Genomic DNA, 17,829 nt, shown 5'->3' with positions numbered 1-17,829 from the left:
AGGTGCAGCTGCTTGGGGATCAGTGAGGTGGGGGTCTGAGTGTGGGGGGCTCGTCGGAGGGATCCATGTGTAGGGGGGTAGGGCTTGTCAGGGTGAGGGTTTGATGGGCCTGCGTAATGGGGGAGCCCCAGCTGCTGCCAAGGGGACGCTACATGCCAGGCTCCTGCTTCTCCCCACGATTCCCCTATCCCCTTTTCTTCTCCATCTCCCTCCCTTCACTCCCACATTCCCCTCCCCCGCTCTATTCCACCCCCACCCCTTCCTGACCCACTGCCTCTTCCCCCTCTACCCCCTCACCTCTCCTTCCCTAGACCCACTGCCTGCACTCACTGTTGTGGCTTCCCTTTGCTTCCCTGCTGTTTTCTGCAGGGAAGCACAGGAATTCGGGGGGTTGGGGGGTGTCAGAGGTGTTTTCTGCAGGTGTGCAGTCACGCAGAATTCCCCTAGGAGTAGAATTAGGATGCTGAGCCAGATCCTGGGCTGGGGTAAATTATCATAGCTCCACTTTGGAGCTGATTTACAAGGGCCAGATCCTCCACTTATGTCACTTGTTAGATTGGAGGGATGAAAAGATTTTTTAACCTTATGGAACTAGGCACTGGAAAGAAACCAGGTGCATTCACATCACAGAGTGAAGAATTAAGGTCCACTTTGGAGGGAGTAAGCTCCATCTGCCCCCGAACAGTAGAGCTTATTACTAAAGCGACGACATAATATTGACTTGTAGGGTTTGGTATCATATCCAGGTTGGTCTCTTTATTTCAGATAAAATAACTTATATCCATAGTTTTCTTTTGTTGTTAGTATACTGTCAAATGCTTTATTAACATTAAAAATATTTGATGTTTGTTTTAGGAAGTAGCAATATTGACTCATTAAACAATGATGGAAGTATTTATTCTGCAGAACATAAAAGCAAGCCCTGAACTAACAAGTCCCAACGAACACTGCTCTGCCTATGTGTCCTTACAGCTGTTACACTAGGCTCCCTCCTTATGACAATATTCACCAATCATTTCTCCATTGTCATTTTAATGCTTTGTTGCTCTTTGAATGATGGTCCCTGTTGCGTTCCACTGAGGGTTTATGCATGCGCCTAGAGCCGGAGAATTTGAAGGTTGAATGGTCCGCTCATTCACCCTTGCTTCGCTTCATGGTTTCCTCCAAGGTGATAAAGGGCAGGGTGGACTGACCGTGCCTCCAGTTTCTTCTCATTGCTGTATGGTCCAGGTCAGAGCTGCTAGTGTTTTGTAGTCTGCGATGCACTTAAATAAATAAATAAATAAACAAACAGTTTTACAATTGCATATTGTTAGTTTTATTCTGGTTTTTGCTGTTTTTAGTGTAGTTTAGTGTATAGTCATCATTTCTAAGAGATAAGAGACTTTGGGGAATCCACTTACCAGTGCCGTACCCACGCCACACCCATGCCTAGGTATTGGATTATGCTGAAGATGACTGGGTTCAAGATCTGCGCCTCCTTTCCATGTTTCTTCTCAGTTAGCAACAAGCACCAATACTGCCTCTACTTACTGCTTGGGAGAAGCCCACATTTCATCAAGGTGCAGTATCTGCCTGTCCTTCCCAAGCCATACCTGGTTCTCTGCCTCAAGAAGCACCTCATGGAGGTTGCCATGAGGTTACAGTCAGATCCAGGCTGGGGAACGCCCCCCGTGCATCGGCCTGAGAATCCTAGGAGCATGCCTCTGACCATGAAGGCTGAGTCTTGTTTCGATGGTACCAGTATTACGGACCCCATGCTGGGGCCTTGTCAGAAGGCAAGGAAGCATGCACATAAGCATGGCATGGTAAGTCTTCCTCCATGCCCCTAAGGATGATGCATCTTACATGAGTTCCAGCCATGGAGAAATGGTGTGTTCCAAGGCTTGCAAGCAAGACAAGAAATCACACAGATCAGTGGTACCAAGCACTGAGCCACGCATGCCTTCCAAGTCGGCTCCCCTTAACTCAAGGGAACCGTCGATTTCAAGACAGTCCTCTGCTCCGGTTCTGGCTACAGGGAGGTTGGAAATGACGCCAGAGCAACATGAACTCTTCGCCCTGGGGGAACCAAGATCTCCATTCCTTACTCTGCTGCCTGTGCCTATTGAGGTACGATCTCCAACCCAGGGCTTACGTCAGTCAACTTACACTTCCACCTATTTGCCTACAGTTTATATGGTCCACCAGCTCCAATGGTACCAACATGGGAACTGGGATCCGAGTTTTCATCATTGGAGGATTCAGATGAAGTGCAAAGGCCACTCATCTCCTACCACCAATACAAGTGTCCTAAGGGACCACCAGCTTCGTGGCGGTACCCTACTTTCCCGCAACAGAGGAGCCATTGGTATCTCACTCCATGGGGCTCTCTGCAGCATCCGCCGGATGCATCCTGTTGGCCATATTGGGGGTCCTGGCCTCAGTGTCCTCCTTTGTAGCCTTCCCATTCAGCAAGAGAGGGTTCACCCCTATCCCTGCTTGGGGCACCCTCAAGTAGGTGTTTGGAAACAGTTTTGGAGGATGAGCCACTCAGGCCAGTTCTGACAGTATTGAATAGGAATGATTCCCTTCATCCTCTCCAGATGCTGCTGTGACCTCAGCTTCTCCCACACCTGCCAGTTCCAGGATTTCCTACACAGGGTGTCTGAGGACCTTCATATTCTACTGGAAGAGGTACAAGACAAGAAGCATTAGCTTCCGGACATCCTTCATGCCTTGGTACTGGCAGAATTGCTCTACCAATCAATGATGCCATTCTTCAGCTGGCTCGAACTGTTTGGCATACCCTGACCATTTACACACCTAACCCAAAGGGGGCAGAAAAAAGGTATTACGTACCAGATAAGAGGTCTGGGTTTTTATTCTCCCACCTCCCACTCAATTCCCTCATGATCCAAGTGACAATGGAACGGGCCAAGTGGCAGCACCCACTCTCCACTCCGGCAGACAAGGAGGCCAATGGCTGGACCTTTTGGGTTGCAACGTTTTCTCGTTGGCTAGCCTCCTATTTTGGATCTCGAACGACCAGGTCTTATTGGCCAAATATGATTTTCTCAGTAAATTGGAGAACTTTACTGGCAAAGATTGAGCCCATTACCAGGCTATCCTGGATGAGGGCAAACTTGTCACAGATTGAACAGACGTCAAGAACAGCGCTTCAATCTGCTGTAAATGCAGTGGATATCTCTTCGCGCACAATGGCTATGGAAATGGTTGTGCAGAGAGAATTGTGGCTGCATTCATCTGATTTCCCCAGGGAGGTACAAAATACCATAGAGGACCTCCCTTTCAATGAGTCTCCCCTGTTTAACCAGAATTCTAACAGTTCCCTTCATTTCCTCAAGGATTCCAGAGCCATGTTACGATCTCTGGGTATCTATACCCCTGCGCCCAAAAGAAAATTCTACCACCTGCACAATGGCTCAGGACTCCCCAGTTTTTCCACCAACAACCCTATAAACCACCTTGCAAGTGACAGAAGACCCAGAGATCCCGTCCTCCGGGACCATCTTCACAGCCGTCAGCATCACATGCTCATTTCTCTCAGAAGCGATACTTCTGAATGCACCTAGAGAGCCACCAACCACCATGCCTCCTGCCATGCACCTGACCTACCCTCTTCGGGGTGGTCTAGCACTCTTTTTACCAGCTTGGAGTGCAATAACAGATGTGGGTCCTGGATGATGTTCAACATGACTATAAAATCGAGTTCACAAAGCTACCTCATCCACATCCCCTTCCCCAATCCCCCGTCAGGGACCACACCCATGACAGCACACTCACTCTAGAGGTAGACTCTTGACTGCGGAGAGGACTGATAGAACACATTCCTCTGAACTATCAGAGCATGGGGTTCTATTCCACTTACTTCTGGTACCCAAGAAGGATGGGTGGAGACCAATCCTGGACCTCCACCATCTCAGTTGCTTCGTCTGCAAACCCAAATTTCATATATTCACCTTAGCAGCCATCATGCTGGCACTAGAAAGAGAAAGAGGCATGTGGTTTATGGCTCTTGATATGTAGGATGCCTATTTTCACATAGACATCCATCCAACCCACAGAAGGTTCTTGGGATCACGGTAGGCCCTCAGCACTTCCATTATCAGATCCTACCATTTGGACTTACTATTGCTCCATGGGTCTTCACCAAAGTTTTCTCTGTGGTAGTGGCCCACCTCTGGCCTCAGATCTGTCCACCATTGGAGGAAAGAGAGCACTTTGGGGGATTGTCAGCAGAAAGTCCATGGTATGTCACTTGAGTGAATAGACTCTCTGGAGCCACAGCTGAAGACAGTGAAAGTGGTGGCCAAGGAGGGATAGGCAAGTCCTGACCAGAACAGAAGGACTGTTAACTAATTGGGCGACAAGTTCCTGCAGGATCTGGAATCTGTCCCTTGGCAGGTAGGCTCATGCTGAGACCATGTTGATAAAGGTCCCTATGAAATCCAGGGACTGTGTGGGCACCAAAGTTGATTTTTCGACATTTACACTTGCACCCAGGGAGAAAATGAGTCTGAGTAACATGGAGGTCGAGGCTTGAGCCACATCTCTTGATCACGCTGCTAGTAGCCAGGCGTCAAGATAGGGGACTATAAGGACCCCATGTGCTAGATGTGGGCTTCTGGACAATGCTGTGAAGATGGTAAACTTTATAAAAGCTCATCCCTTGAATTCCTAAATCTTTTCCACTCTGTTATGAGATGTGGAATGAGCATGTCAATCTATCGCTCCACATGGAGGTTCGATGGCTGTCATGAGGTTAGGCCATGGCAAGTTTCTTGGAACTTCACTCTGAGATCAAGGTATTCTTTACAGACCACTCATTCCCTCTCTCTCACTATCTGCATGATTCAGTCTGGCTTTCACAATTGGGATACTTGTCATATACTCTCGTCTGAATGATCTAAATCTAGGACTTCAAAGGCTATTGGGTTGGAGTTATGGAATCACTGATAGGATCACCTATTTGAAGTCGATGATGGAAAAAAAGCTGGAATTCTGGGCTCACTGAGTGGAGGAAAACAACACTGACATTTTCCCAAACATGCATGAATTCCTGACAACAAATGAATTACAGTTGCAGGACAGTGTTAAAGCTTGGGAGTCACCTAATTGGAATTGATACGAGCAATCACTCGAAGAAAAAATGGTTACTCACCTTCTCATAACTGTTCTTCGAGATGTGTTGCTCATATCCATTCCAAAACTGCCCGCCTTCCCCTCTGTCGGAGTAACCGGCAAGAAGTAACTGAGGAGGCGCCAGGTCAGCAGGGTCATATATTGAGTGCCATGGAGGTGCCACTCCAGGGGGCTCCACAGCCGACCCGATGGGTGCTGCTAGGGGAAAAACTTTCTGACCACTATGCACGCAGTGCGCACACACCTAATTGAAATGGATATGAGCCACACATCTCGAAGAAAAACAGTTACGAGAAGAGGAGTAACCATTTTTTCTTCAAGATGTGTGGTCTCTATCTGTATTCCAGTTCCACCCTCCATCTCCTCTACTGTGGATCTGTTTGATTTGCAGTGGAGAAGGAACCGGAGCATGGTGGATCCAGCCAGCCCTTTATCGCCTCGAAGGAAACTATGAGGTGAAGCAATGGCACATGCATGGACCAACGGACACTACTACTTTCAAATTCTCCAGCTTTGGACACGTGGTGCTCATGCGTAAACCCTCAGTGGAATACAGATAGGGACCACATATCTCAAAGAACCTCCAGTTACAGGTAAGTAACCTCCTCATCTAAGGCCTGATCCTACAAGCTGCAGAGTATCTTCTGTGAGGTGCTGCATGTCCTCAGTTCTTACTGAAGTCAAATCACATGCATGCTCAAATCACTTCCATGCACATGAAGGGACATTGTGCATGGAAGTCAATGGAAGGTGAAGGTATTCAGCGCTTTATAGGTTTGGATTTACCGGTTGTATGTTTGTTTGACTTGATTTGGCAACTTATTCCACACAGTTCCTTCCTTTGTGTGATATAATCCTGCTAAACAGCTATTGAGGAGCCTCTGAACGAGCAGATAACCTGTCTCCTCTGTTCAGGTTCTGACACAGTGCCACTCACAATGGAATCTGAGCACCTTCCAAACGTATTAAAGAGAACACAAGGAGATCTCTTCAGAGCAGAGCATCTGGTTAAACTCTGAGAAATCCCTCTCATGTAATTTTTTAAAAACCTTCATTAGATCTCCTCTATTTTGCCTCCAGTGTGAATAAGAGTTTTTAATTTTCAAACCAAAGTTAATTGTGGTTGTCGTAGCATATTGCAGACTCTCTCAAACTTGGGGTTAGTTATCTGCTGGTGTGAAGGGGCACAGCTGTATGGATTTCAATGGGTCTGAGTCAGTTTACACCAGCAGAGAATCTGTCCCTCTGACTTTCTTTCTGTTTGAACTTCTGATACTGTTACATTGTAAAACATTTTTCCCCATTCCAGGGGCTGTGCTGTTTCCATGCCTTTATTAGTCTCTCTAAAAAACTGATAGCATGCTATTTAAAGTATGATTTAAAAGGTTTTGAAAGTGATTGCTGGCATTGTTGGTTGATTCAAATGGGCATGTGTGTTGTATTAAAATTACTTTCTGTTCTCCCCTCCCACCCTTCTCTTAGAGGTCAGCAAATATATCCATTCCTATGTGTTAATGACTTCATGAAAGTAGCACTGTCCAATGGAAATGATAAGATTGAGTTACCTTATGGAATAAAGAGAGCAGGTAAGTATTTATTAGGGATGTGTACAGTATTAAATGTAAGCTATATCAATGGGTATATCTACACTGCACACTAAGCCTAGATCTGTGGGACCCAGGCTTGTGAACACCAGTGTTTCCACGCCTGTACTTGAGTGTCCACATTGCATTGTACACCTGGGTTTACAGTTGATGACCTGGGTCTCACAGCGGTGCTAACATGTCCATACCACATTATGCAGACCTTCTGACTTGGGTCTGCAGCTTGACTATATCCACACCGCAAAGTGACAGGGCTTGGACCCAAGTCTGGCTCTGACATACCCCCTAGCAGGATCTTAGGACCTGGGTCCTGAGTGCTTGCTGACCTGAATCAGACTGATTTGTGTGTGGAGGGAAGTGGGGCTTGGACTCAAACTTGAGTCAGAGTCCAGGCTTAGTGTGCAGTGTGGACATCCTTAGCATCAATTATTAAATGGATCTTTACTTTTTTTTATTCAGGTACAGTACTATATAATATATATACACACTACTATTGTTAGAGAAGCAGTATGTGGACAAGGGTGATCCAGTGGATATAGTGTAGTTGGACTTTCAGAAAGGTTTTGACAAGATCCCACACCAAAGGCTCTTAAGCAAACTAAGTAGTCACGGGATAATAGGAAAGGTCCTCTCATGGATCAGTAATGGGTTAAAAGATGGGAAACAAAGGGATAAATAAAAGGTTAGTTTTCAGAATGGAGAGAGGTAACTAGCTGTGTTCCCCAGGGGTATGTACTGAGACCACTGCTGTTCAACATAGTTGTAAGTGACCTGGGAAAAGGGATAAACAGTGAGGTGGCAAAGTTTGCAGATGATACAGAATTACTCACGATAGTTAAGTTACAGGCAGACTGTGAAGAGTTACAAAGGGATCTCACAAAACTGGGTGACTGGGAAACAAGATGACATATAAAATTCAATTTTGATAAATACAAAGTAATGCACATTGGAAAACATAATCCCAACTGTACATGCAAAATGATGGGGTCTAAATTAGCTGTTACCACTCAAGAAAGAGATCTTTTGGAGTCATTGTGGACAGTTCTCTGAAAACATCCATGCAATGTGCAGCGGCAGTCAAAAAAGCTAACAGAATGTCAGGAACCATTAGGAAAGGGTTAGATAATAAGACAGTAACTATCATAATGCCACTATGTAAATCCATTGCATACCCACACCTTGAATACAGCATGCAGTTTTGGTCACCTCATTTCAAAAGAGATATATTAGAAATAGAAAAGGTACAGAGAAGAGCAACAAAAATGATCAAGGGTGTGGAACAGCTTGCATATGAGGGGAGATTAAACAGATTGGGACTTTTCAGCTTAGAAAAGAGGTGACTGAGGTGGGATATGATAGAGGTCTATAAAATCATGACTGGTGTAGAGAAAGTAAATAAGGAAGTGTTATTTACTCATAACACAATGACTAAGAATCACTAAATAAAATTAATAGGCTGCAGGTTTAAAACAAAAGGAAGCATTTCTTCACACAACACACGGTCAACGAGTGGAAATTATTGCCAGGGCATGTTATGAAGGCAAAAATTAAAACTGGATTCAAAAAAGAATTAGATATGTTCATGGTAGGTAGGTCCATCAGTGGCCATTTGCCAAGATGCTCAGGGATGTAACCCCATGCTCTGGGTGTCCCTAAGCCTCTGTCTGCCAGATGCTGGGACTGGACAACAGGGGATGGATCACTTGATGACTGCCCTGTTCTGCTCATTCCCTCTGAAACACCTGGCATTGGCCACTGTCAGAAGACAGGATACTGGGCTGGATGGACCTTTGGTCTGACCCAGTATGGCTGTTCTTATGTTCTTGAATTCTTATGGTGTAGCGAGATAAGAGTCAAGGACTACTAAATTCTCATCCCAGCTTTGCCACTCACTCACTGTGTGACCTTGGGCGAGTTGCTTAAGTCCAGACTTTTAAAGAGATTTAGGCATTGCATGTGCAGCATGACAAGGCCAAGTGACTTAGACAGCTAAGTCCCATTTTCAAACATGATTTAGGCATTTGTAGCCCGATTTTTAAAAGTGTTTAGGCATCAAAAGATAGGCACCTAAACACTGTTTAAAAATCTGGAAGGAAGACAATGGGATTTAGGCTCTTAGGTGCCAAAATCACTTGGAAATGGGTCATAAGTGCCTTGCAATGCTGACTGGAGCAATCCCTACATACCTTTAAAATTCTGGGCCTTAATCTCTTTGCGCCTCAGTTCCCCATCTGTAGAATAAGGGTAATATCCTTTCTCTACTTCATAGTCATGTTGGGAGGATGGATTCATTAAAGACTTTGAGGCATTCAAATGCTAATGATGATCAAAAGCCATTCAGTTACCTTAGATAGATAAAATGGCTAACAGTGGACCTTTTAAGATGCCATTTGCGATTCTGGTCCAGGATTCTGGTCCACCATATTTACTGTATTCATCTGTGTCTAATAGTCTCAGATCTGTAGTGTCTGAACATGAATCCCATTCTGTTCGTAGACCCAGGCATGCATGAGGGAGGTAAGGCAGCTGTTTATCCTGGAGGAGCTGTAATGAAACTGTATTGTGAACAAACATATAGTCTTAAATTATGGCAACGTTCTGATTCTATTTTCTGGGCAGACAATGAATGGACAAAAGCTTTTCTAGCTAAAAATGCTGTGGTCAAGGTGACAGGTTTCAGAGTGGTAGCTGTGTTAGTCTGTATCAGGTATGTTTATTTCTGCACTGTGAAGCACTGACCACTTTCATTTGAAACCCTTTTTTTCACTTTCTGCTTTCTAGAGAGTTATTTTCACCTAGCCCTTTCAAGACTGAATAACTGCGGACTATTCAGTGAAGATGATGGGTGAGGTTGTTTTTTGTTTTTGTTACTGTTCTTGTGTTTTACAGTGTAACTGTCAGTCAGAAAGTGAGATCAGTGGAGTTATTCTGGATATACAGTAGTGTGACTGAGATCAGAATCCGATCCACTGTATTTTATATACATATAGTATATATGAATGGTCCCACTGTATAATTAAGCCCAGTTTTAAATTCAGGTAGGGTCAACATTCAATAATTATCTTCTTGTGGGCGAACTTAGAATCTTGATTTTGTTCTGAAGAGGGTTCAGTGCTTTAGGGGGTTGTTAACTGAATATGGGCCCTTTACCCTTAAAGTCTTATTGACCTTAGGGAATTGCAGTTACCCCTGAAGCCCATATTATGACTTTCCTATTGAAAAGTCTGAGTGTAGGCCAGCCTAAGAAGATTTTAGTGCGAGTTCAGAAGGCAAGGTTGAGGTGGGTTTTCAACAGGTCACCAACAGTGGCCATGTCTATAATGGGGAAATTTACCAAAAAAAGAAAAAAAAATTAAAAAAATCTAGTAGTTCTAATACAGATTCAACTTCATTATTATGTGCCTAGTCTCTTCCCCTATGTTGAGCCCCGAAAGACTGTCTCTGGCAATCTAGTGATTGATAGGGAATGGGGATGGAATGGAACACACTCTGTGGATTGCTCATTGACTACCATTATTAGGTTTTAGCTTTTGAGGTCTTCTAGGTGGACACCACTTTTTCTGGACTTTGATTTCTTAGTAGGGTCGCATATTTTCAAACTAGCTAACCACACTCAATCACCAAGCAACATACACGTCATTGTACCCCACACACCAAACAAGGTGCAGTTACCATATTTCTGGTTAAGGTGGAAAGTACTACATAAGTTTTGATACAAAGAATATCAATGCTTATTGTACTTTATTATTTTGTTTATGTCTCTTTGTCCTCAAAGAAATTAAGCTATAAATTATTGTTCTGCATCAGAATGCCAAGGGCATATTTTAAACATACTGCTTGGACTCTGCATATTGTAACTTAAGAAACTGGGGGCTAAGCCCAAGCTTTAGCTTATTTTAGGCCTCTGTTTTAAACATAGGAAAATGGTCATTTTTAACATTGGACCAATTTTTTTCCCCCAGGGAGCTCTGAATTTTTAAAAAAAGCCTTCCTGTTCTCACTTACAGGTGGTCTGACATCAGGCAGTCTCAGTCAGGGAGGTGAGGATCAAGGGCCAGATTTGTAAACTATTTAGGCACCTAAGGCTGCCTGTTCCCACTAGCTTCCTATCTGCATCTTTAGATGCTGATGTACTTTAAAAAAACCTGGCCCCTAGAGACCAGTGCAGAAGCTGCTCATAGGGTAGAGGAGTGGCAGCTACTTAATGGCAGAAGACTTTGCACATTGAAAGAACATGCTGCTGCTCAGTGGCATCTTGAAGGAAGCAAACCCACAGATGTTGGTTCAGAAGATCATTGTATTCAGTAGTGTCTATGGTGACTATGTCAAGAGTCTTTTAGTCATTTTGATAGCAGAGCAAAACCAGGTAGCAAAATTAAATTTAGCAATTCTCACTATAGATCAAAAGTAATACAATGGTTGTTTATCCATTTAATGTTGTTCTCCACTCAAAATTTGGTGTGTGTGTGTGTGTGTGTAATGTTTAGAGGGTTTTTTTCATTTTTGTTGCAGTATTATAGATTGTGTTTATACTACTAATCAGTAGTGTGGTTACTTAACAGACAGTAGTTTAAATAAGCCTAAATGTGATGACTAGGTGCTATGTATTCTATTTTAATTAATCTAATTTGTGCGGTATGTACAGAGCATGAATCACTATAGTATCTAAGACAGGGGTGGGCAAACTACAGCCCACAAGCTGCATATGGCCCACCAGCCGTTTTAATCCAGCCTCAAGTTCCCTCTGGGGAGCGGGGTTTGGGGCTTGTCCCGCTCCTGTGCTCCACCCAGGGAGCAGGGTCAGGGGCCGCTCCATGCGGTTCCTGGAAGCAGCGGCATATCCCCGCTCCGGCTCCTATGCGTAGGATCAGTCAGGGGGCTCCGCATGCTGCCCCCGCCCCAAGCGCCACCCTTGCAGTTCCCATTGGCTGGGAACCACAGCACGAAGAGCCGCCTGGCCATGCCTCTGCATAGAAGCCAGAGTGGGAACATGCCGCAGCTTCCGGGAGCTGCTTGAGGTAAGCGCTGCCTGGAGCCTGCACCCCTGACTGCCTCCCATGCCCCAGCCCCCTGCCCCAGCTCTGATCCCCGTCCTGTCTTCTGAACCCCTTGGTTCTAGCCTGGAGCCCCCTCCTACACCCCAGGCCCTCTCCGGAGCCCTCACTTCCAGCCTCACGCCCTAGCCCGGATCCCCCCCCGCACCCTGAACTCCTCATTTCTGGCCCCACCCCAGAGCCCGCTCCCCCAGCCGGGGCCCTCACCCCCTCCCGCACCCCGACCCCCAATTTCATGAGCATTCATAGCCCGCCAAACAATTTCCATATCCAGATGTGGCCCTTGGGCCAAAAGATTTGCCCACCCCTGAACTAAGAGTTCTGGGTATATGTGTACATGTATATAAGATACTGTAGTATACAACATTAATCATTGGAAAGAATCCTCAAAAGCCCTATGTAGAACAGCAATTAAGTAATTAAACAATTTAGTATTACTGCAATTTAGCCTTGTTTACTCAAAATATACGGTGATTTGTCCAGTAATCTTTCTCATTCTGGTTCAGACTTTGTTTGTATAAAGTGGACCATGGCCATGAAGACATGTACCTCAAATCTGTATAAAAATAAGCGAATTATATGGGATACTGGTAAAACTGTCCAGAGTGAAAAGGGGAGGGAAATGGTGTTGTTTTTTTATAGTGATGAAGTTTTGAAATCCAGTCTTAACTGAAATGCATATTTTGCAAAAGCCTATTTTGCAAACCCTGCCTCAAATTAGTAGTCCTACTGAAATCAGTGGAATTACTGACTTGAGTAAAGGTTTGCAGAGTTGAGCCATAGCTTTGAAATGCTGCATTGCATGTACTTTCAAGCATGCCAGTTCCTTATATGGGATACTTATATTCATGATACTTACTTGTTCTCTCATCAGAACTCTTATTCAAATCCTGGCTTCCATTAGCAATAAAAGTAGCTACTATAAATGCATTATGCAATAGTAAACATTTCTTTTCCACCCATCCCTTGCCAAATAGCCTCAAAGAAAATCATATAAACTTCTTCACAGCCTCCTGTTTAGGGAGGCTGAGATGATGCAGTGAAATAGTGGAATGAGTCTTCTATCTATTTGGAATGCCATGCTTAGGAAGGAGCTCTCCCATAGTACTTTTAAACTTTAAAGGCCTTGCTTTCATTTTAAAATTAGTCTTTTAACATTGGAAAATGCAAGAAGAGGCACTTTACAATAAATTAAATATTTAAATTAAAATTAAGTTTTTATAACTTCAAATTAAGAGGCTCCCCAGCATGATAAATCCAAGATTTTGTGTGTGTGTGTTTGGAGAAAGGAGACATTGCTGGACACATGAGTAACCCAGATATTAATATAACAGAGCAGTGGTCCTTTAGATTTCTGATCTCCCAATGTGTTAGACACAATTATTTATCCCCTTCTCCCACTACCCCCTTTTTAAATATGATATTAGTAGACAGACAGTACTTGAGGTTCAATTTACAGTAGTTATGGTTAACTCAGAGCACACTTACTGCCAATTAACTATTCATAGATTCATAGATATTTAGGCCAGAAGGGACCATTATGATCATCAAGTCTGACCTCCTGCACAATGCAGGCCACAGAATTTCACCCACCACTCCTAAAAAAGACCTCACACCTATATCTGTGCTATTGAAGTCCTCAAATTGTAGTTTGAAGACCTCAAGGAGCAGAGAATCCTCCAGCAAGTGACCCGTGCCCCATGCTACAGAGGAAGGCGAAAAACCTCCAGGGCCTTCCAATCTGCCCTGGAGGAAAATTCCTTCCCGACCCCAAATATGGCGATCAGCTAAACCCTGAGCATATGGGCAAGATTCATCAGCCAGATACTACAGAAAATTCTTTCCCGGGTAACTTGGATCTTACCCCATCTAAAAACCCATCACAGGCCATTGGGCCTATTTACCATGAATATTTAATTACCAAAACCATGTTATCCCATCATACCATCTCCTCCATAAACTTATCGAGTTTAATCTTAAAGCAAGATAGATCTTTTGCCCCCACTACTTCCCTCGGAAGGCTATTCCAAAACTTCACTCCTCTGATGGTTAGAAACCTTCGTCTAATTTCTAATCTAAATTTCCTAGTGGCCAGTTTATATCCATTTGTTCTTGTGTCCACATTGGTACTGAGTTTAAATAATTCCTCTCCCTCTCTGGTATTTATCCCTCTGATATATTTATAGAGAGCAATCATATCTCCCCTCAACCTTCTTTTAGTTAGGCTAAACAAGCCAAGCTCCCTGAGTCTCCTTTCATAAGACAAGTTTTCCATTCCTCGGATCATCCTAGTAGCCCTTCTCTGTACCTGTTCCAGTTTGAATTCATCCTTCTTAAACATGGGAGACCAGAACTGCACACAGTATTCCAGGTGAGGTCTCACCAGTGCCTTATATAACGGTACTAAAACCTCCTTATCCCTACTGGAAATACCTCTCCTGATGCATCCCAAGACGACATTAGCTTTTTTCACAGCCATATCACATTGGCAGCTCATAGTCATCCTATGATCAACCAATACTCCAAGGTCCTTTTCCTCCTCCGTTACTTCTAGTTGATGCGTCCCTAGCTTATAACTAAAATTCTTGTTATTAATCCCTAAATGCATGACCTTACACTTCTCACTATTAAATTTCATCCTATTCCTATTACTCCAGTTTACAAGGTCATCCAGATCCTCCTGTAGGGTATCCCTGTCCTTCTCTAAATTAGCAATACCTCCCAGCTTTGTATCATCTGCAAACTTTATTAGCACACTTCCACTTTTTGTGCCCAGGTCAGTAATAAAAAGATTAAATAAGGTTGGTCCCAAAACTGATCCTTGAGGAACTCCACTGGTAACCTCCCTTCAACTTGACAGTTCACCTTTCAGTAGGACCCGTTGTAGTCTCCCCTTTAACCAATTCCCTATCCACCTTTCAATTTTCCTATTGATGCCCATCTTATCCAATTTAACTAATAATTCCCCATGTGGCACAGTATCCAACGCCTTACTAAAATCTAAGTAAATTAGATCCACTGCGTTTCCTTTATCTAAAAAATCTGTTACTCTCTCAAAGAAGGAGATCAGGTTGGTTTGGCACGATCTACCTTTTGTAAAACCATGTTGTATTTTGTCCCATTTACCATTGACTTCAATGTCCTTAACTACCTTCTCCTTCAAAATTTTTTCCAAGACCTTGCATACTACAGATATCAAACTAACAGGCCTATAATTACTTGGATCACTTTTTTTCCCTTTCTTAAAAATAGGAACTATGTTAGCAATTCTCCAATCATACGGTACAACCCCTGAGTTTACAGATTCATTAAAAATTCTTGCTAATGGGCTTGCAATTTCTTGTGCCAATTCTTTTAATATTCTTGGATGAAGATTATCTGGGCCCCCCGATTTAGTCCCATTAAGCTGTTTGAGTTTCGCTTCTACCTCAGATATGGTGATGTCTACCTCCATATCCTCATTCCCATTTATCATGCTACCATTATCCCTAAGATCCTCTTTAGTCTTATTAAAGACTGAGGCAAAGTATTTGTTTAGATATTGGGCCATGCCTAGATTATCCTTGACCTCCACTCCATCCTCAGTTTTTAGCGGTCCCACTTCTTCTTTCTTTGTTTTCTTCCTATTTATATGACTATAGAACCTTTTACTATTGGTTTTAATTCCCTTTGCAAGGTCCAACTCTACTTGACTTTTAGCCTGTCTCACTTTATCCCTACATATTCTGACCTCAATAAGGTAGCTTTCCTTACTGATCCCTCCCTTCTTCCACTCCCTATATGCTTTCTGCTTTTTCTTAATTACCTCTCTAAGATGCTTGCTCATCCAGCTTGGTCTACAACTCCTGCCTATGAATTTTTTCCCCTTTCTTGGGATGCAGGCTTCCGATAGCTTCTGCAGCTTTAATTTAAAATAATCCCAGGCCTCCTCTACCTTTAAACCCATAAATTCTTCAGTCCAATCCACTTCCCTAACTAATTTCCTTAATTTTTGAAAGTCAGCCCTTTTGAAATCAAAAACCCTAGTTGCAGATTTATTTTTGTTAATCCTTCCATTCAGTTTGAACTGAATTAGCTCATGATCACTTGAGCCAAGATTATCCCCTACAACCATTTCCTCTATGAGGTCCTCATTACTCACCAAGACCAAATCTAAAATGGCATCCCCTCTAGTCGGTTCAGCAACTACTTGCTGAAGGAATCCATCAGCTATCGCATCTAGGAAAATCTGAGCCCTATTATTATTACTAGCACTCGTCCTCCAGTCTATATCTGGGAAGTTAAAGTCTCCCATGATCACACAGTTTCCATTAGTATTTACTTTATTAAAAACATTAAAAAGGGCTCTATCCATATCCAAATTAGATCCCGGCGGTCTATAGCACACCCCAAGCACTATCCCAGGGGAGGCTCTAATAGTTTTCTTCCCCAATTTAATTGTTGCCCAGACAGACTCAGTCATATCCATTTCATCGCTTCTTATTTCTTTACATTCTATCTCATCATTGATATACAGTACTACTCCACCACCTTTACCTTTATTTCGGTCTTTCCTAAACAGCACATACCCTTCAATACCTGTAGCCCAGTCATGACTACTATTCCACCAGGTCTCTGTTATACCTATAATATCTGGTTTCACTTCCTGCACCAGTAACTCTAGTTCCTCCATTTTGTTACCTAGGCTCCTTGCATTAGTGTACAAACATCTTAATTTTTGCTGTTTGGCCTCCCTCACATTCTGTACCCTATTAGGCACGGTTATTTTACTACCAGTATAACCTATTAGACTTGTATCTACACTGCCCTTCCTCCTACCTACAGCTGTATCCACTCTTACTTCATTTTCTTTCCACTCTATGCTAAATTCTGGTGTGGAGATTACCTGGACATCTCCCAACCATCTCCCCCAAATTCATAGTTTAAAGCTCTCTTAATCAGTTGTGCCAGCCTCCATCCTAGAAGTCTATTTCCTTCCCTACTCAGATGAAGTCCATCCCGAGAGAACTGTCCTCTATCCATGAATGCCTCCCAATGGCCATACATCCCAAAGCCCTCCTTATAGCACCACTGCCTAAGCCATCTATTGATAGTCATAATCTTGTCACACCTTTGTTGCCCTTCTCTAGGAACAGGCAGAATCCCACTAAAGATCACCTGAGCCTCAATTTCCTTAAGCGTCCTCCCCAGCCTAGCATAGTCTCCCTTAATACTTTCCAGCGAGAATCTATTAAGAGCACTTGCTAAAATGTCCTAGGAATAACTAGCTTAAAAATGGCATGTTTGATACCTGGAGCGTGGTCTTAGCAGCCCATCTGTTTCCATGTCTGCACTGGAAGAAGTTGTCCTTTAATCAGAGTGTCTCTGATCAAAGTCTAGTCCTGTTACAGATGTCTCCAGTAGTCTCTGCTACATACCCAAGGCTCCTATGAAACAGAATCAGGCCAAGAGCAGAACATATCTACGATAAAGCAACAACTATACTGTATAATTTTAATCCATTCGCTTAAACCATTTCCATCATCTCTCAAAAGTAGACAGTGATCAGATACTACTGCACACACTAGATAAGGAGGATAAAAATAATGTAGAAACAATTTGCATATGCTAGACCTCCAGTTGGATTTAACCTATTCAAGCCCCTTAGTATAGGCAGAGCTGAAAAACTGGTCTTCATGATTTGGGCGGTGATAGTTGTTGGACTCTGAGCTTGTGTATAGAACATCAAAGTATAATCAATCCACAAGTGACTTAGGGTATGTCTACACTGAGAAATTAGGTTGAATTTATAGAAGTCGGTTTTGTAGAAAGTGGTTTTATACAGTTGACTGTGTGTGTCCCCACACAAGTGCTCTAAGAGCATGTAGTCGGCAGAGTGTGTCCACAGTACCGAGGCAACCGTCGACTTCCAGAGCGTTATCCAGCAGTATATGCAGCACCAGAACCTGGCAAAGCGATACCGGGCGAGTAGGCGACGTCAGCGCGGTGACGTGAGTGATGAGGACATGGACACAGACTTCTCTCAA

The 17,829-nt window shown here is 43.5% G+C and overlaps 1 protein-coding gene across 9 annotated transcripts in view; it reads left to right on the top strand.

The window, feature by feature from the left end:
* The window catches only part of ST3GAL6 (ST3 beta-galactoside alpha-2,3-sialyltransferase 6), a 177,960-nt gene that overhangs the window by 131,566 nt on the left and 28,565 nt on the right, over nt 1-17,829 (top strand). For 8 of the 9 annotated variants that reach the window (XR_012154502.1, XR_012154504.1, XM_073307840.1 and 5 more), the window contains 2 exons: nt 6,628-6,731; nt 9,531-9,594. The exons of the other annotated variant lie outside the window; for it this stretch is intronic. Coding sequence is in view for 6 of the 8 variants with exons in the window: in XM_073307840.1 (XP_073163941.1) it covers nt 6,628-6,731; nt 9,531-9,594 (168 nt within the window). In the remaining 2 variants the exon portion in view is untranslated. The remainder of the gene's footprint in view (nt 1-6,627; nt 6,732-9,530; nt 9,595-17,829) is intronic. 9 annotated transcript variants of the gene reach the window in all.

The sequence above is a fragment of the Lepidochelys kempii genome, chromosome 1, assembly GCF_965140265.1.
Source record: "Lepidochelys kempii isolate rLepKem1 chromosome 1, rLepKem1.hap2, whole genome shotgun sequence".
NCBI classification, from domain to species: domain Eukaryota; kingdom Metazoa; phylum Chordata; order Testudines; family Cheloniidae; genus Lepidochelys; species Lepidochelys kempii.
Note: the sequence above shows the minus strand (reverse complement) of the source record. Positions and strands in the feature narration are given on the sequence as shown.